General features: G+C 31.4%; 1 protein-coding gene and 1 long non-coding RNA gene across 2 annotated transcripts; one reads left to right on the forward strand and one right to left on the reverse strand.

Annotated features, from left to right (window-relative positions):
* Positions 1 to 6,924: 6,924 nt before the first annotated feature.
* LOC117682173 (uncharacterized) lies at positions 6,925 to 8,138 on the forward strand. Its single transcript, XR_010713071.1, has 2 exons — positions 6,925 to 7,621; positions 8,039 to 8,138. It is a non-coding gene; the product is annotated as an uncharacterized lncRNA (long non-coding RNA).
* Positions 8,139 to 12,628: 4,490 nt separating this feature from the next.
* On the reverse strand, positions 12,629 to 18,134 carry LOC136274611 (uncharacterized). Its single transcript, XM_066081890.1, has 5 exons — positions 18,075 to 18,134; positions 17,691 to 17,861; positions 16,600 to 16,725; positions 15,078 to 15,195; positions 12,629 to 12,951 (listed from the first exon to the last, which is right to left on the reverse strand). Exons 1-5 carry the CDS (start codon positions 18,127 to 18,129, stop codon positions 12,711 to 12,713), a joined length of 711 nt encoding a protein of 236 aa, XP_065937962.1. The 5' UTR covers positions 18,130 to 18,134; the 3' UTR covers positions 12,629 to 12,710.
* Positions 18,135 to 21,244: the final 3,110 nt, after the last annotated feature.

Genomic DNA, 21,244 nt, shown 5'->3' on the forward strand with positions numbered 1-21,244 from the left:
AACAAATTAGCTCGAAAAAAGGTTTTTTTCTCGTATATAAAAACTCATGTAAACAAAAACAGAGCACGAGACAAAGAATTGTAAGCAATGTATCTTGCTTATTATTCTAAGACTGACTTTCATTTGATCATTTGAAACGCATTTCTAATGCATCGTAAATAATAAAAACAGAAAATTATAATTTAGACAAAAATCGTGACCATGCCCTTTTATAATTGAAAGCTCTCCTAATATACCCAAAAATGTCTTCTGGTTTTTTTTGTCCACAAAATTTAGATTCGAATTCTTTCAAAGTTTTAGAGATAATCTGATAACACAAAATATTCCTTTTATACACACGAATCATTGACAAAACACAATGTTTAGTTCGTTAATGCTCATTCATTTTCTACTGTCATTCTGCCTTATTGAACAGTTGCAAATTTGGCGTGAAAATATGAAGTTAAAAAAATGTTTACAATTTTATGGTGTTCAAATTTGCATATCTGTAGAATAATTATTTGTGAATTTATAGGTGATATTTCTTAAAGTGCATGAATGTGAAATAATTAGACAAAGATAAAGACATAAATAATGTATAATTATTACTTTAGATTTTTATTAAATGAAAAATGAAAGCTAACATCTTAAGAGGATCTCTTATTCGCATACATATGCTTTATTGACGTATACATTTGTGTTAAATTAATATGTACCTTCTATACGTGTAATCATCATGTCCTTATACTCGTATACGACAGCTTATTTTCATCAACAAAACGAAACAAAACAAAAAATAAACATAATTCATATGAAATACCACCTTACTGTCTATTAAATTTAACAATGCTTAAAGGAATAAAAAGAAAGTTACATAGATAAAATATCAAATATTAAACGTGCAATAAATAACACGTATATCGACGGTAAAGTGGACAACAAGAAATGCTGTCTATACACATGTATTGTAACGGTCATTACAAACAAAAAATGTAAATCAAAAAACTATACAACGCCTGTCGTTAACAATTATGGGCATTATACCGAAAAAAAAAATAATTATCATTTACTATTCTATCGAATATTTGTTTTGAGTGCTGATTGACTTTTTCAATCAATCTAAAATGGCCAAAATAACAGATTTTAAGGCACTTTTTTAAATCATCCAAACGACTTTGACAACATAAGCCAAAGTTATAATTGTACTAGCTATAGTATATTGACAAATTATCTTTGCATAGAAAAATCTTTAATCGTTAAACAGTAGTAACGTTGACGTTTCTTGAACTGATTCAAGGAACTGCGGTTATATTTTATTAGTTTCACGGTCAAGAGATATTTTTACATATGGTCCACTCACTTTCTAACTAAACAAGTGCCTTTTGTGATAATTAATATGTAAACGGTGTGACGTAGGACCGAGCGCAGATTTAACACTTTGCAGTTTGATTTTTGTAGAACAAATTAAATTTATTTGAAACGCACACAGCAGAATCCGCCTGGTTGCCTACTCAAATCATTAGCCAAAGTTTAACTAAACGTCGCGTGCTCAGTATATATTATGACGTCATGTTTCAGACATAAATCGTACACGCTTTGTCTTCGGAAATAGCCGAAGAGAGTTATGTTAATTATTCCGAACTTTTTTTATTTCTTCTTTCATATAAATGCCGCGGTAATAAATTTGAATACTTATTCAGTATCTAAAGATCAGTTCCTTGATGTTAATGTTTTTTTTCATTTTCCGATAATTTGATAAGACATACATAGAACTAGTCGTGTCTTTTGATTGAAGCACTATTGAAACATATCTGGTGTCCTCTTCTATTTCTTTTAATTCAAACTACCTTCTATTAAAACACTGGAACATTTTAATCGAGTTTAGGGGCAATAAACATCGATAAGCACCAGTCAATCAATAACCGAACTAACTTTTTAAAAACAAAATGGCTGCCAATATGGCGGCGCCCAGGGCTGGAGGACATTTTTTTGGCCTTAGTACCCCTGATTCAACTTTCATTTTTCACTGATTTTCTTATATATATGTGTTACCATTCATCCTTGCTTCGCCCACCTCTTGCTGCGCTCGGTATAATCATTAATATCGTTGCCATTTTTAGGCTACATTGATATTTTTTATAAAAAGGACTTCTATATGAAAAGTAGGAAAATATCGAAATTTAAAGTGTAAAGGACTATATATGATAAAGGCCTAAAATGGCCCCCTAAAATGAACATCATCATTTTACTATCATTCTTTGTTTTCTTAGTACAGATATGTATGTGATGTGTTTACATAATATTCATTTTTGTTCAAGTGCTCACAATTTAGAAATGCGACATTGTAAAGACAACCTTTTCCCGCCATTTTTGCATTTTTAGTGTAAAACAGCTTGTTTTCAAGCAGTTTTTCCTTCCGAAAACATAGAGCGCATTCTTGAACAAATAAAATATTTTAATCAGAGATGTATCTAGCCAAGACTAATAAGTGAGAAAAAATTTTCCTTGTTCAAGCATGCGCTCTATATTTCCCATTCGTAAATAGATAAGAAAAATGTTAATTTTTGGCTGATTTTGATTGAATTTTAGAAATGGCGTCACTTTTGACGTCATATACTGCCAGTGAGTGCAAATAAATCAAATAAATAGATGAAAAATATATTTTATATCAACTCTTCTAAAAAATTAATTAACATTTTATTGTATCCGAAGCACTTAAAAAATGGCCAATTATGGGGGCCAAAATTAACTCTTATCATATATAGTTCTTTATGGATTTTTTCTTTACAAAATGATAGTTTATAGCTGAACAAACCATATCTTAAAACTTAAAATTTGATGGTTGATTTGTTGACCATCCAGCCTCTTAATTAGTTTTTTCTAATTTGTTTTCACTTGCAATTTAATAATTTGATGACCTAATTATGATAAATTAGTTATATCCATAATTTGTATATGCGTTAAATCTGTGGATGTTTGGTACTTGTACATGTACATATATGTACCATTAAAGTTCAGCCATAATGAATTTTGATGATTTTACAGTTGAAACAAAATAATCACTTGTATTGTCTACATCACTCTTCAGAAAATATCACTCACTTTCTGCAAAAGAAACGGGGGCAACTTTGTTACAAACGATTTTAAAGTATATATATCATTCATAAATTTGGACGCAACATGATCATTTGTCTTTACTGTTGTCTTCATGATCAATTTGCTATCTGAAACATCTATATGCAAGTGGGCCGAGAGCCTTAATTACAGCATCATAGAGGCACTGGTATGCACGTGAAACACTTGAGTTCTTTGAAAGCAGTTCATGTATGAATAAAATAGGAGATCTTTGTCTCTGGAGCTCTATACAAATGCTGTGCATCAAAGTTCCTGAAAATATTTGTGATATGGATGGACTTGGGAAGGGACACATCAAAAGATAATTAAACTGCATAGTTGCCATAATGCAAGTTTGAAACTGTGCAAATCCATGAATCAAATCACATTCTAATGGATGTTTCTTATTTTCTTTAGACCAGGCGACAAATGATTGAAGTCTGGAGCTGATCGCTTTTTGATTTTCAGTACCCATGCTTAAAACCGCATCTTCTATCAAGTTTTTCTCACATCCAGTAGGACCATGGTGAAAAAGTACCCATTTTACTTTCAACAAAATTAAACAAACCAGAACACTCTGCAAATGAAAAATGGTAACTCGTGGCTTGGCTTTCTTTATCCAAAATACAACGATTCCGAGAACTAACTCAAGGTCTTTGGTTATATGATCGATGCTAAAAGAAGGCATATTAATTACTAGACGGAGGATATTTTCTTTTCCACATGGTGAAAGGTCTGGAATCTCTGAAAGTGTTGGAAGTTTGCCATATTCAGATAAAGTATCTAAAGAGTGAACAAGTTTGCCCCTGATTTCTTGTCCACTACGATCAAACTCCTTGACAACATACATCCTGTTTGAAGCCACTCCCTCATTTGGTAGAAATCCATCAATGTGCTCTGAAAGTAAAATCCCATACATATATCTTCTTATACTTTCGCTGCATTGATAGGAGGACACTGACGATTTAGGATCTTCCACTTGGGGAACCAAAAGCTTTCTGTGTAATGTAATAATATCCATGCAACTTGGTGGAATAATTCCTTGTCTGTGTTGACAAACATACCACGCTGGAACCATCGATCCGTTCTGACCTCGTAATGGTTCGCTGAATATAGTGCTCTTTTCCATGAAGTAAGAACTCAGAGAAAATGTGGTACCTGTTGTATTTGGTTTAAACGCCTCCTCGGTAATTTTTATAGCCAATGAAATAGCGTCCTTATTTTGTGACTTTGACAGAATTTTCTCAATGCCTTCTCTATATGATTTTAAGTTTTGCAGCCAGAAAATGATTTTAAGAGTCCGTTTGTCGTCTGTTGGATCCGTGAGTTGTGTTTTTCCTTCTAATTGGATTGAAGCACAAAACGATTGAAATACTGTATGGTCCACATAGTCATTTCCAAGGAGGGCAGCTAATAATGGTAATACATCTCTTCCTAGAGACGGAAAGAATTTAACAAAATTATTGACATGGTATCGTCGAGCAGGAAGACAATGTTTCAGACTACCATTCTCCATTCTCATGCCTTGCAACGTGAAATTTAGGCTTTCAAAACGGATAAATCCAGATGTTATAGGTAAAATATAGAAATCACTATCGTCGGATAAAACTGGACAGTTGAACTGGTTTGCCAGATTTGCTATTTCTATGTCGGCCTCAAAATCACAAACAACAAACGGTATCGTAATTTCCAACAAAACCGCTATAAACGTGTCGCGTGCCATTATTGGCATAACCCTGCAATAGTCACGTTGTTGTTTTGTTAGTTGAATGGCCATTTTTAGCCTCTTTCGAATTCTACTTAGAACAGTCTGGAATTTTTTATTATTTGGTTCATTCCCACCATCAAGAACAACAAATGGTTGTATCTTGCAGGAGTGAAGAAGGCTAAAAAACTCTCTGATTTTTAGAGCATACCTGTCATAATCTCCACCGTGAAGGAGGTCAAGTTTGTTTTTGTAATATAAAAAATGGTACAAGCTATTGCCGTCTATGACTACTTTTGTAGCATAAAGTCGAAATTCATCCGTAAGTTGTGGATTACCATTTATAAAGGTTGTCAATCCTAAAATCCCCATGTTTCATCGAGAATGTTGTTATTTTTGTCGAAACAATTGTAGACCTAGAAAGAGATATGTTTTTTATGGGGTCCTGAAAGTTACAACAGTGATGCATAAATTGAGATACCAGGTCAACAATTATAAAAATTATTCATGATATTTTGCCGAGCAATTAATCAGGGAAATAGTCATCATAACTTTATAAAACTATCTAGTTTTACTTAAAGAAATTAATTTGAAAAAATTCTGAAGATTTTCTGTACATGTATATGTATTGCATAAAAGTTTTACTTACGCATTCATATGAAAAATAATTTCCCACTCTCTTATTTTGCCTTGTCTAAATACGAGCGTCCTTCACAACGGGTTTTTATTTTCTATGCTCATGCGTACATGCACTGTATTTGTTTAGATCTATCGTCGTCAAGAAGCAACACTTCTTTATATTGATTTGTGTTAAACTGTGTACGTGTACCATAATTTCAACTCTTTCTGTTTGATATATTTAAAAAGTTCACATATTTCAAATGCAAGTACCTTAGCTCTGAAAAGCGAATTGTTGGCCAATATTTGTTAAAATTCAAAATGGTTTATGAATTTCTTTTGATAGATTTTTTTTCTTATGCAATTCAAAATAATCTTATATGTTAAAAGGCACTCATTAACCTGATTTGCACAGTCATGACCCTATTAACACTTTTATATAACGTCAATAAGCTCTGATTTATTGTTTATTGTTATTCAATAGATCTGTTTAATTATTGACTATTTAAAATGTTAATAATTTATATAAAGATAGAAGAATATACAGTTCAATCGTTTAAGTGCTGTGTCTTTTTTTATAGACGCTTTGCAAGACAGTTGTATTCTCGGAATCAATTCATTTACTAGTTTTTTGAAATGCAGGTGCAAAAAACTCATTTGTTATCCATAAATATTTCTTTAATTTCAGACCAGGGAAAACATTCATAATTATCCAGAAAGTTATACATGTATCTATGTAAATAAATATACTAAGTTCTATATCTATCTATCTATCTATCTATCTATCTATCTATCTATCTATCTATCTATCTATCTATCTATCTATCTATCTATCTATCTATCTATCTATCTATCTAATAAACTACTAGTATATATTTCTGATTGTTTTCGAGTTCAAAGTGGTGAAAGGAAAAAAGTACGTATATTTATCTATTTGGTTTTCTCAGAAGAAACTGACTTGATAAAACTAAAAATTTCTACAGATATAAGGCATATATTTTAACTTACAAATTCATTTGACAGAAATACTCTCCGTCCTTACAACCATGAGCGCACTTAACAACATAATTTTAGTCTCTTTTCACATGCTCGTATGCACTGCGTTTGGTTAGATTCGTCGTCGTCAAGAAACAAAAGACAACTTCTTTATATTGATTCGAATTGAACTGTGTACATCTACATGTACCATGATGTTTACTCTTTCTATTCAATACTTACACAACAATAATTTAAATGCAAGTAACCAGTTTAAAAAGTGAACTGTGGGCCAATATCATTTCCAAATGATTTTTAAATTTAATTTATTTTTCATATGCAATCCAACGTAAATCAATATGTTGAAAGGCATTCAGTAAACTGAATTCATATTGATTATTGCGCGGTCATGACGCAGTTGATTCTGTTTTTAAACATCGACACGGTCTGGTTTATCGATTAAATGCTATTCAAGTGTTATGTTCAATAAACGAGAATTTAAAAAAGTTTGTTTACAAAGTGAAGTGCATGGTGTATGCATCTATGTAAAGATACATAAATGTAAATTGATTTCCCATTTTTCTTTTAAGGTGGAAGGCTACATCGTCACAACATGTCTGACTTCCGTTCGAAACGCCATTGTGTTCCGGATTGATAACATGTCGAGGTACAAAATAGCTATACACCGTTTAATCGAACTCTTCTAACTGAGGAGAAGAGATTTGAATGAAATCACCAAAACGCTTAGAAAATATGTCAATTTTCTTCTTGTTTAAAGCTTTTAACTAACATTGATTATCAGCTGTTTTGTACGGAAAACGTGGAATCTAAAAAATATACCGTTTCCCTGCTCTGCTGCTATTGGCAAAACATTTTTGTCATGTCATCTGCAACAGACGATCATACATATGTGGCGGATTATCGATATAGGTAAGCAGATGTCAAATTTTCATTTAAATTATATATGCCTATGATGAATATAAAACGAAAGTACCGTAGTGCGATCTTTTGAATTGATCCTAACTTCCCAAATTAAAAAAAACATTTGCAGTAAAAGACTTTCACTGAAACTTTGACATTAAACTAATGTATTTTGATTAAAATAGATACAGCTAGAGGTGTAGCAATAGCAGTGGAAGCCCGCAAGCCAAATGAGGGAAAGACAGAATTCTGAAAAGGAGCATGTTTTTCATTTCCACACATGCATGTGTATCACTATGGACATCTAATGTATGTATTAATATGCGTATGGTTGTTGTGTATGATTGCTATTGTATATAAAAAAGTAAAAGGCAATTTATAATATAATTAACTACTAGTATTCTGTTCTGAAGAGTTAAATATATATAGTGCATTCATCAATAATATAATTTTTCAGCTTCAAACATTATCATAAGCACTACTTATCTTATATCTACATATTTAGCATAGACTTGTTCCTTTTTTTAATTTTTCTTCGTGATTTTTATTAATTAAAAAATTGATCCCAAGATATTTGAGACCATGTAAAATAAAGAAACACAACTCTTAAACAGGATCTTTCATTCCAAGATTTTTGCAATAATTAAGTATTTCCTTTAATTTTTCAATTTCATTCAATTTCTTTTCTTCATCCCATTCACCAACGAATATTGTTTATATTTTCAGGTTTTTGTGGGATTTTGTCCAGCAGTTTGCCTTAAAAGAATTTTTTTTATATTTTAGTTTCATGTTTATGTGGATTCCAATAAAAATCATACAAACTTCATTCATGATCTTTTGTTTTTCATTTCTAAACTTAATAACATTTCACTTTCATAAGAATTTTAAAACAGAAATGTTTAAAATTTTGATACATAATTAAGGGGTTATCTGGAACCAGACTGATATTTTAAAAATTCTCTAGAAAATAGTGTATTGTAGTTTGAGGTCTATTATTGTTGAATACTGTGCCTAGTATTGGTAACAAATGCATGCAACAAAAATCTCCTACACTTATTTGGTGTATAGATCCACCTTAACCATGGTACATGTATACTTGTTTTAAAAAATTTCTTAATTTGTATTTAACAGTTAACACAAAACTAAATGCATTATATATGTGTTCAATCACTCGATGTCAGAGTAGCAATTCATTTTAAAGTATTTAATCCTTTTAAACGTGTCTTTTAAGACGTGTATTTACATAATTCGTTCATATAAAAGTTTTTGAAATGTAGATGCAAGAAAATTACTTAATCGGTTTGTAACAGAGAGAGAGAGAGAGAGAGAGAGAGAGAGAGAGAGAGAGAGAGAGAGAGAGAGAGCCAGCCTTGCCAGAGAGCTTGTCTAGACTCGGTTAATTAAACAATATTTATATTATCAACCATTCTACACGTGGTTGAACACGAACGATAACTCGGTTCTGAATATCATCGTTAAATTTAAAAATCCACTAGATGGTGAAATAAGACATACATCTTAAAAGATGATGATATTTTAATATAAATCAAAGTAGAATATGATATGAAAATCGACCAGTAATTACGTATTTTGAGAGTATTATCCGAACACTTATACTTACGCTCAAAATTTCTTTGAGAGGGTTTATATAGGCTTTGCCTGTTGCCTAATCCATTTGATTACTCAATAAAATATGTTTAAATTTACATTATAAAAAAAATCACAGGAACTGAACAAATCTCGGTGAAGTCTCGTGAACTTTCATTCGAGCACCTCTGGATTTATTACACACTTACCAACGATAAAGAAAACATTCCGAGCACATTCGCAGGGGTGAATGTGAAACAACAATGCAGATTTTGAATTTGTAACTGCTCTGCGGGTATAAACGTCACATTTTCAGGGGTGAGGAATTTCAAAAGCCAGAAAAAATAGAGGATATTTTAACGTTTTTAACAAACTGAAACATGTGCATAAAGTAAACGACTCCTATTCATATGTATATATAGAAAAGATAAACAAAACAGACGTTGCGCTTTGTGGTTGTTGTGGTTTTTTTTTTCGAAACACCAACTCATTAAATGTTCGTGTATAACATAATTTTATGGAAAGACTACCTTAATACTTGTGTAACATTTATGTATGTTACACAATCATATAGTACATTCTTTCATTCGTTTTTAACGTTGGTTTTATTTGCCCATCTGTATTAACATTTAATAAAATTCCATACATGAAAGCATTTGGAACCCAAACAAAATATGGTAAGTTGGGATAACAATTTACACGATTTACATGAATCATATTTACAAAGATTGTTCCTGTTATTATACTCTGTTCCGAGTTGTTTGCTTCCACCACTGTTTGCTTGATATTTCGATAATCATAAATACCTTTGTGCTCAAACTACGTTCATCCGCTAATTTGAAAAATGTCCAGATTATCTGTTTTGAAAGCCCCCCTCTACCGTTTCAGGTTTCAATACACGTCCAAAAATAGAAAGTCTACGGGGAATTTGCATTGCATCAGCCATTAATAAGCCCGGATGATAACGTTGAAAAATTGCTTGAGGTATCCCGAGTACCTCCGAATGGAGAAAAGATGTAAACATTTCCCAATTTAAATCTCCGTAAGAAATTTGTTTTCGTTCCTGTGAACTTTTATGAGTGAAAAATGATAAGTGTTCAATGAAGATATCTTGGATATATTCCCTTTTATCGATAACAACTGTTATTCTTTCACATGAATGTGTATTTTTATTAAAAATCATGACGATCGTACAACCTAAGATACCGTAATACGTATATGTATATTAGCTTTAGGAGACCGATTTTCTGTTCTAGATTCCATATATATATATATATATATATATATATATATATATATATATATATATATATATATATATATATATATATATATATATATTTATATATATACATATATATATTATTATTATCTGATAGCATATTCCCTATACTTAATTGGTTATTCTTCCATAAAATGTTTAAATGTTGTTAGCAAGCATAATTTTATATTCATTTTACAAGCTGAAATCTCAATCGCCCTGAGAAGAGTTAATTTAATTTTTTGGGCACTATTCTCTTTCCTTTATCTGACAGACAGATCTAAAGATATAATAGTCTGTGTACTAGATTGCTTCAAACTAAATTTCATAAATAACATATAGTGCTTTCATGCTATTCATATGAATCAAGGCTAGGACAACGAAAAAATAGTACTATTTCCATTTGAAGTGTAGAGTCATTTCTAAGTTATTCAATCGTGATTATTTATCTTTATAGTTAGAACATAAACAATTTCAAACGTTTCCATCAAATATCAATTGTTTGATCTAATACACTAAAACTTTTATTTTTTTATTTTTTGCTCTTTTCTACTGGCATGTAATTGCAAAGACAGCCAACATTTGACAACACTTCGCAAGTACAATTGAAAAACATCAAACAGTAAAAGAAATCCAGAAGAAATTGGTTATATTTCAGTCATGTTTTCAAATCCGATCGAATATTAATATTAACAAAGTATCATGGCAATCATCTGTGTTTATTAAAATATTAATTATGAATGTGAAAAAACTACTTTCATCATTTGTTCATAAATGTTCCTCTTTCACGTGACTTTCTTCTCTGGTGACTAGGAAATTTATCACAAAAATGACATCGTATATAAAAATGAAGTTCACAAATGTGTACATGTAGGTCATGGTAATTATAAGATAAAAATAACTGTAAAAAATGTAGCAAAAATAAAATAATTAGAAAATAATACAGTATTTCAAATATGTCAAATACTTGTTTCAATACGAAAAACGTCCGGTGCTCATTAACAACGACAAAGTACACGTATGATGAACGTATGCAACACTAGTATTTAAAATTATTAACATCTTCAATATTACATTGCTCTGTTTTAATTACTGTATACAGGGTTATTTTCGCCCCGTGTTATTCTCGCCCTTCTACACTTGCAAAAGATTTCGCCCCGTCTTGAATTCGCCCAGACATAGGTTTGTTTAAAGAGATTATTTTAGACATTGGCATTGTCCCTGTCTTAAATTCGCTCGCAGACAACGAGGGCAATATCCTAGCAAAAATAAAACAGGGGCGAATATTTCCCTCTATACAGTAATAAGTATGGAATCATAATTGAAATTGACAGAATTTTTCCGAATTGCCTTAGCGCAGCACCATTGATATGAACCATCAAATAAAAAGATCAATCAACAATACAACTATATAATCGACTGAAACAATCGATATATCGATTAATCAATCAGTCAGGAAATCTACAAAATATCTATACACAAATATATCACAGTAAGTTAGTTGTGTCCAATAAATATTTGAATGTTTTACATTATTAAATCGTAACTCCTCCCCCCTTTCCCTCGTTTGTTAAATAATTTTTCCCCGAGAGGCGACGGTCAAACATGGTTTACCACACGCAAGCATGCAGAGTAAAAACACAGTGTATCAAGGAATGTTTACACTAATTGACTCTATGACTTTGATTACTAATGATTTTATACAAAAATACCCAGTTACAAAATTAACGAGTAAAGAAAATGGTAAATATTAACAAAAACAATTTTGCATGCATTTTGAAGTTTCTTTGACTGCACAATGCATTAATAATTTTCCTAAGATTTCTTAAATGAATCTGGTTATACAGATTTGAAAATGGTTTTCATGTAGCCTTATATATGTGTGTTTAAACAAACTTAATATTGTTAATATCATAAGAGGTAGTGCTCTATCACCTATAAACTCTATGTTTACGTCAGCAGCGTGACGTCACCGTTGTCAAGATGGGATTGGTTGTCCGATCGTGTGCACTTGACCGTGACGGAGTGTGAAGAATTTCTCTCTGTCGATTTTCTTTTTCAATGGTGCAATAACAAGTACACCAGATTGTTTATCAAAACAGCATGCACTCGTTAAAAATAAGATAAGAGATCGTGTGACGAAAAAATCCCGACTTTTGATAGCACGATATACTATAAAATATGTATTTATTTATCAATGAATTTATGGATAAATTCATTCAGATTAATATTACAGTTGTTTAGTACGCTACAATCACAAAAGCGATAACTGGTCCAAGGAACCGTCATGAATGCGAAAACAAGATTTCTAAGGAGCACTTGAAATAGTTGTACTATGTTTTATATATAAAATAACTTAATAGAAAGAAAGATAAGGAGTCAACCATCTATACTGTCAAATTCTATGAGGACATATTTTGATAGATATAAAATACGATGAAGAAAATAACGTAATTTTAAGCCGAAAACCAATACCAACAATGGGAAGGAAAAATCTACAAAAATGTAACAAACTTAACAAATTGAATCAACCAATCAAGCACATTTTATTTATTCAGTATGCAGTGGGGTATAGTAGCAGTACATGAGGTGCTGGTTCCTTACATATCCAGTTCCCATTGGGTGTTTCCCGGTCGCATAGTTCTTATTCCTGGTGTCCTCATCATCAAAATATACGGACTCTTCTCTGACGTACATTCCTTTTACCATCTGACAAGGGGACGTAAATCTCAGCAGGTAAAATGGGTGAGCCGTTGGGAGAAGAATTTCCGTGTTGTACCGACCATCGTTCCTGAGAAAAGATAAATATCATGAAATAGCACTTTTCTTAAAACTTACCAAGACCGACCAAGTTCATATCCAAATGAACTCTTTTAACATTTCTGTGTTTTTCTTCTATTAAAATATCATATTTACAAAAAAAATTTATAAGACAAAGAGCTCGCAGTCAAAATGGACTTTAAAATGGGAATGAAGAAAAACATGAATCAGTGTATTGCTTAAAAATTATAAATCAATTGCAAGGTAAAAAAGCATTCACAAAATAGGGATTGGAGTAATATCATTTTTTCTAAATTTGATGATTTGTGCTATTGATTGTTTTAAAATTTGCCCCAAGGAAAGCAATCGAAATTTACGCCAAAAATACACATTAAGCCGATATAAAAAGAAAGTACGTCGAATAATTGCGACGGTGCCCAAATCCCCCTTTAAAGAAAATTCGGTCACTCACTGATGAATAATTTAATTTTGTGGGAGCCAATTTTCGTGGATTGTGGGGTTTTTTGGTCATTCAATGGAATATAACTTCCTCGAATGATTCTATTTTTATTTTCAACAGAAAAAATTAATTTTTTAATTAGTTTTCGTCAAGGATGTAAATTTGTAGGATGGAGCGCTACCCAAGAACATCTCGAAAATTGGGCCAAAACAAATTATAATGATTCCACAGTAATTTTAAATGCAATTTTAATTTTAAAAAAAAACCAACATCTCCGATTTTCCGCCCCCATCTGAATTTATATATATATATATATATATATATATATATATATATATATATATATATATATATATATATATATATATATATATATATATATATATATATATATATATATATATCTATCTATCTATCTATCTATCTATCTATCGTATGATTTAGATTAACATGTATTGCAACTACATGTAACACTTTGTCGGATAATAATGCCAGTTCCAAGGTGACATTTTTACATCCGTCTAAGCTGCATATTCTGCAAAATTCAACTTTGCCATAAAATAGACCATTGCTTGAAGAGTAACCAGCCACCTTTGTTATCCTTGTATCTCACCTGTCAGGTAAGATACTAACTTTTCAAAAATAATTTTTTACGGTAGAATAATTTTTCCCAAAGGAAAAACAATATTCCTATGGTAAATTTGAAATTTCCTATCGGAATAATAGAATCATTCGTTATTACGAGTGTGGTATAGTGAAATTCCACCGATGGGACAAGATTCACGGTCTAGGACGAGGCTTTGCCGAGTCCTAGACCGTGAATCTTGGCCCCGAGGTGGATTTCACTATCCCACACGAGTATATAATGAATGATTACTTTTCTCGCATTATATTACCTTAAAAAATGATGTTTGACAACTTTCTGTTTTGACGTTCAAAAGATTACTTTCGGTTTATCCCTCCGCGTGCTTCAAATAGTGCAAGTCAAAATGAGAGCATACGACAGTTTTTTAATTAAAAATATGATAAATTGTAATTAATTAAGCAACACAATTACTTAATGGATAATCTCAATGCACCATTTTGCATTTCCCTACAGCAGACAACGTTTGTTTACGTTTTAAAACGGCTTAGTAATACACAGTGTAAGACAGAAAAATCTCACACTGCTGTCTCACACCGGACAAACCGATCTCACACCGGTGCTAATGCGAGAATACAATATCTCTGATACGATTTGATAAAATCCGATAGGAAATCTACATTTCCTTCAGGAAAACTATCTGTCTCAATCAACTTCCGACAGGAAATACTATTCTCCTATAGAAAATATAATTACCATAGGGTTTTTCATAATATCCTATAGGATTGTCAATATTTCCTGTAGGAGTGTCATTTCTCCTATGGGAATTATCATTTTCTTATTGGATATAAATTTTTAAAGATAAATATCTCACCTGTCAGGTAAAACTCGCTAAAAACAAAAGTGGTAAGCAAAAGTGGTTTTATACCCTTTAGACAATGGTTTATTATTTAGCATCTATGGTTTTTCCCAGAAATGTATCTTAAACAGGTGCAATAATGTCACCTTGGCAATGGTATAATTATCCGGCACAGTATTATATACGGAATTGAATAAAACGATTTTAAAAAGTTTTAATTGGTGGTGTGCGTTCGTTTAATATGCATTTACACACCTGCAGCAGTAATAGATATCGGTGTTTCTTCCAAATGAACCCCTTGGTAATATTCCTCCATGCGAGTTTTTATTTAACGCATCTTCGTCGTCCCAATGAACATGACCAGATTCAAATCCTTTTAAGAAATCACATTATTTATAATCAGTGAATTGATATCTACATATTTATTGCGATCATACATCATTAAATCTTCTTGATTTAATTTAAACAGGACTGCTTTGCGACGATATTATTTCCTAACTTTGCAAATCCTAAATATATTTACATTAGGAATACTGGAATTAAAAATCGGTGACACTTAAAACTAAATCAGAAGATCTCCTTGGGCCATATCGCTCACCTGAGCAACAATAGCCATAACAAAATCACTTTCATGGAGCTATAAACAGACTAATGAAGTAAAATAGGTCCTGAAATTTTATTTTCAAAAATTCTAATTTGCTTCCAGATAATCTTATGTTAAACATCAATCATCTTCTTGTAACAGGATGAATTTATAGTTTTATCACAAATCAAGCATTAATGTCCTCAAAACAAAAGATCTCAAACAACTGTTCATATTAGGGATATGAATTAACATCAAACGTTGAGCCCTTTGTGGGGCCCAATAATTGTTAAGGGGCAAAAATCTAAACAATTTTTTAAAAAAAATGACAATATGTCAAAATGCTTGCATATTCCATATGTTATAACATTTGAGTTTTTGAGAATAATTTACCTTTTTTTCCTTTGTTAACTTTGATCCCCCCAAATGTGGCCCCACCCTACGGAAAATCCTGAAGACTATGATTTTGACGGATTGAATTTACATTATATAAGATTTCTTTCACAAAAGTTAAAGCTTTTTTAGGCAAATGGTTTTTAGATGAAATAGGTCTTTTCTCTATATCTTCCGATGTAAAAAAAATTCGGCCCAAAATCGTGGCCCTTCCTATATCCCAAGAATCATCATTTTAACAAACATGAATCTACCTACCTGAGGATGTTTCCACACAAGTTTCAACTTTCCTGGCCGATCGGTTTCTGAGAAGATTTCTAAAGATTTTTCTCAATTATTCCTATGTAAAAATTCACCAACCCACCTCCATTGTGGCCCCACTTTATCCCCGGGGATCATAATTTGAGAAACGATGCTTCCACACAAGTTTTCAGCTTTTTGCCCAATAAGTTTTTAAAAAAGAAGGTTTTTAGAGATGTACTGTATATATGTGTATGTAAAAATTCGACCTCCTATCCTAACTCCGGGGACCATGATATGAACAAACTTGAATCTACACGACCTGAGGAAGATTTCACTTAAGCTTCTCAGCTTTTCTGGCCAAATGGTATTTGAGAAAAAGATATTTGAAAAGAACTAGCAAATTTTCAATAATTCTTAATAATCTCCCCTTGAAAAAGGCCGTGGCCTTTCATTTTAACAAATTTGAATCTCTTTCACCCAATACTGCTTTGTGCAAAGTTTGGTTGAAATTGGCCCAGTGATGATGGAAAAGAAAAAGTCACGGTATGAATGGCTTACCCCCTGCCGGGCAGGATTCTCCGTGTTGCAGAATGCAGTAATTCCCGGCTGGCCACCTGCCCCCTCTATCCCCAACATTTGCAATCTTTGTACAGTAGAAAAACTTCATATTTCTTCCAAAACTTCCTGTATTTTAGAAATGAAAATATTAAATTATTACATCAAATTATGATTTTTAGAGATGTATGCTGTTGAGGAATAAATAATCATTGAATATTATGAGATTATATTTTTGTCGAGGCGTGATCAAGTCCAATTTATGATAAATTTGATCACTACTCTACCAATTAATTACCACCTCTTAATATTCAAAGAGCTATTCCTTATTACTTATTTTTATTTAGTTTTCAGCAAATGTACGATTATCTATTAAAAAATTGACATTTTTACTTTATTTCCATTTCGTATATTTTATGCTAAACCCGTTTGCGCTCCAACATTTAGTCTACTTGGTCATTGATGAAATGAATTGAACTATATGCTACAAGTTTGATTTGTGGTGTTATCACAAAGAATTTAATTCAGAGAGGATTAAAAGTACTCGATGGCCGTGGCCAAGGTTAGACTGTATTGATCGCCTTTGGAAGAAGAGCTCTAGATATATAAAAATATAGGAAAATGCCCAAATTTAAACGGTAAATCTTATGGATTTTTTATTTGCTAAATAATTATTTATATCTAAACAAATCATATCCGAAAAATTTAGGTTAGATTTAATGCATCAAAATATGAAATAAATTTACACAAAGTTGTCAGTCCTGTCACTGCATAGTTAACTGCATAGTTAACAAAGCGTATTGTGTGCGCAAATAGTAGAATTCGCCGAATGCCTGATACTATACATGCAATTTTCATTTATATAGATCATAATTATTTTTGAAGTATGAACCCTTTAAATTCTGAGATAAAAAGTAATGGCTATACATATACGTAATATAACGTTCAAATTAAGTGGTTAAAAGCACAGGCTAGAGTCGGTGGAATCTGTGATATTCTTAGGTATTTCACGTTTTCGTTAAAAACATATGCTTTTGTTCAACGTATTGCAGTCCTTTTTAAAGGACAGCAACTTGTATGTGTTTTATTCGTACCGGCGAAATGAGGATCATAGGAAAAACTGTTCTTATTATTGCCATCCTCGTTGTCTTGGTAGGTCCAGCCTTCTCTCCAACCGGGCGGACAGCCAGATTTTGGTTTAACCAAAGTGTATGTTCCGCTCGGCCATTCCACTGAAAGAGGTGTCCGTTTAGATATGTTCAAATCTTTAAAATGATTTATATTTTGTAATAAGTTTAAAAGTATGAAACTTTCAGTTACTAGAACTAATGTTACTTCAAAGACTTTTTAGCAATACGGTTGTTTGTTCTTCGGTTACCAAATCTTTTAATTCAAAAAATTTTTTTGAAATCATAGAAATTCGTACAAAGAGCTACAGCAGCATTGCTGAAACCGTTTTTGAGTACCATGATGATTACCTGCAATAGCTACGGATGTAAGACAGAGAACAACAATAGCGCAAAATGTTTCCATAAGGAGACTGAAAAAGAGGGAACTGCTTTTTAGCCATTAATTGAGTAATATATATATATATATATATATATATATATATATATATATATATATATATATATATATATATATATATATATATATATATATATATATATATACACATACACATACACACACACACACGGTAAACATGGCTCATTGGGCTGCAATTACTGTGCTCTGTTACCATATTTCCTACATCAAAGTTCACATGATCTCGGCTATCAATTGAAAATAGTTAACAACCCAAGTGTGTTCATGCACACTTCATAGCTTTTTTTCAATGTTAGGCATGAATTTAGAAAACTTTTGGCAAACAGAAGAGCAAACGATATTTTTCGTTCAAATTTTCACAAAAACTTATATTAAGGACGAGATTATCGTATTCATAAATCAAATGTAAGCTTTGCTTCGACAAATTCAATGTAACTAAATAAAATAAACGTTGAAATGTAAAAAATAAAATATCAAGCTTAATGCACTTACCTGACTTTAAATGATACAATCTGCAATAGATAAACTTGCACAAATGACAACCTTTTATACACGATTAACTGGCTAGACGGAAAACTTCTAAAAATATGTTACGTTTTTTTGTGTCATTTCTATTGTGATAAATGTTTGTGAAGTTTACTGCACACCTTGCGTTAAAGATAATGTAAAAAGAGCAGGTTCAATTTTAAATGGTTTACAATTTGTTTGTTAATAATTCCTGCAAAAAATTCATCATTGTTAATTGCACAATTTTTAACTTCATTTTCAACACCGTGGTCCCTTGCTTCAAGGTTGCACATCCAGTGGTGGCCCTATGCCTATATCCTGCCAAAATCACGTACTTTGAAATTTTCAAAATGCGTATTTTTTTTCCAAAGTAGCGTTGCAACAGAGCTTTTTTATTACATCGGGCATACGTTCACAAAACATGATATGGTTAGTTTGGAATTGGTAACCGTTTTATAATTTGTGATTGTGTTATTTGTAACTGACATATTTATATGGGAATAAGGATTTTCAAAAGCAGAAAAAAAAATAAACAAAGTTTAGACGTTGTAGAACAAATCGAAACATTTAAATATAGGTTACCGGCTCCTCTTCATATAATATTGGAAAGAAAAATAAAAGTATACCATGTGATTTGTCGTGTTGTTGTTGTTGCTTCTTTGTTTGTATTTTGTGTTGGTTTGTTTTTTAAAATCAACACCAACTAAATACATGAATAGGTATAATTTTAAAAGAACTACTTGTATAACACATTGATGTATGCTACACATAATTATACATTCGTTCATTATTTATTAATTAACTTCAGTCATGTAGCCCATATGTATTAATATTTAATAAAAACTCCATACATGAAAGCATATGGAACCCAAAAAATTAAAATCATCCTGACGTTTTGAAGCAGTTACTGTCGCTTTTTTAAAGTATCAGTCACGATGAATTAACAAAATTAATATGTAAAGTTTAGTTAACAATTCATTTGATTTACATAATTATAATTTCAAAGAGTGTCATATCTGGTACTTTTATTTTTTTTTTTGTGTGGAAAATCCCCCTTCTAATAATTATTGTAACATTGCTCGTTGACTATTGTGATTTAACATATACTATCTATACTAGCTTCAGTAGATTGCTAGATTGCGAGCTTCCATTATATAAATAGTGCCTGCTTGGGAGGGTAACAGTTGAAATTGACACCTCGATAAAACCATTGTCAACCGACCCGAAGCGGAGGTTGACAATGGTTTTCAAGGGGTGTCAATTTCAACAGTTTCCCTCCCAAACAGGCACTATTTATTTTATTATACTGAATGTCTTAAATTTAGAGAAAATTTTACTGCAACCGTATGCGCATAATTTACGCGCATGTAACAATTCGTTTTGTTACCCGTTGCCAAGTGTGTTACTTATTAGGCTGAGGGTAATAGAACGGATTATCAACTGCGTCTAAACCAATCAGATTTTAGTATTCAACATGAAAGTATAATAATCTCATTTATTCTTCAACTGTTGCATAATTATATTCTATACTTAATGGGTTAATGTTTTACAAATTGTTTTTTTTTTTTTGGTCAATTTTGTTAATTTTTCTATTGATTTTTAAAGTTAAAGAATTTATCGCCTCTCTCCATCATTTCATTCTTTGGGCACACCAACCCCCGCCCTTTATCTGACATACTGGACTAAGATTTAAAATTCTCTGCTCTGGTTTGCTTTAAAATAGATTCACAAATTGAATGTATAGTTTGCATGGTATTCATATGAATTAAGGACAACGGATGAAAGTATATTTACCATATGTACTCATTTCTAAGATGTTTGTACAAAAGTTGCCATTAAATATGAATTATTTCGTCCTTTAAAATAAAACTTTTTAATTCTTAATTCTTTAGTGTTTTCTATGGCCATTTTAAATCACGATCCAGATTGTAGTATTTTTTTTAAAAAAATGACCAAACCAAGGCGAGATGAGAATTTTCGTTTATCGATCTGGCTTACAAGATGATTTGTGATAATTCATAATTGTAAAAGTAACATTTGACAATGCTGCACAATTACAATCAGCAAACAAAAACAATTAAAACAAAGTTTCGTTATATTTTCAGTCATGTTTTTAATCTGATCAAAAATTACTTTATTCAATTCAATCATCACGTATTCGTTAAAACAAATCACATATACATGAAATCGTGAAAAAAAATTAAGTTTTTTTTATCATTACTTCATGAATCTTTCACCCTCTCTGCTACCCTCTCACTTCCCTCTCTGGTGACTAGGAAATTGATCACAAAGATGACATCGTATAAACAAATGAATCTTTAAAAATTTAAGTTCACAAATATGTACAAGTAAGTCATGGTGATGATAAAAAATAAATAAATTAAAAAAAATGTAGCAACATAAAAAATTAGAAAATAAATAGTATGTAAAATATGTCAAATACTTGCTTCAATACGAAAAACGGACAATGCTCATTAACAAAGACACATTACATGCATGATGAACGTCTAAAACACTAGTATTTAAAATATATTACATCTTCAATTTACATTGCTCTGTTTTTATTACTGTATACAAGGTTATTTTCAACCCG

Source organism: Magallana gigas, chromosome 4 (assembly GCF_963853765.1).
Source record: "Magallana gigas chromosome 4, xbMagGiga1.1, whole genome shotgun sequence".
Classification (NCBI taxonomy): domain Eukaryota; kingdom Metazoa; phylum Mollusca; class Bivalvia; order Ostreida; family Ostreidae; genus Magallana; species Magallana gigas.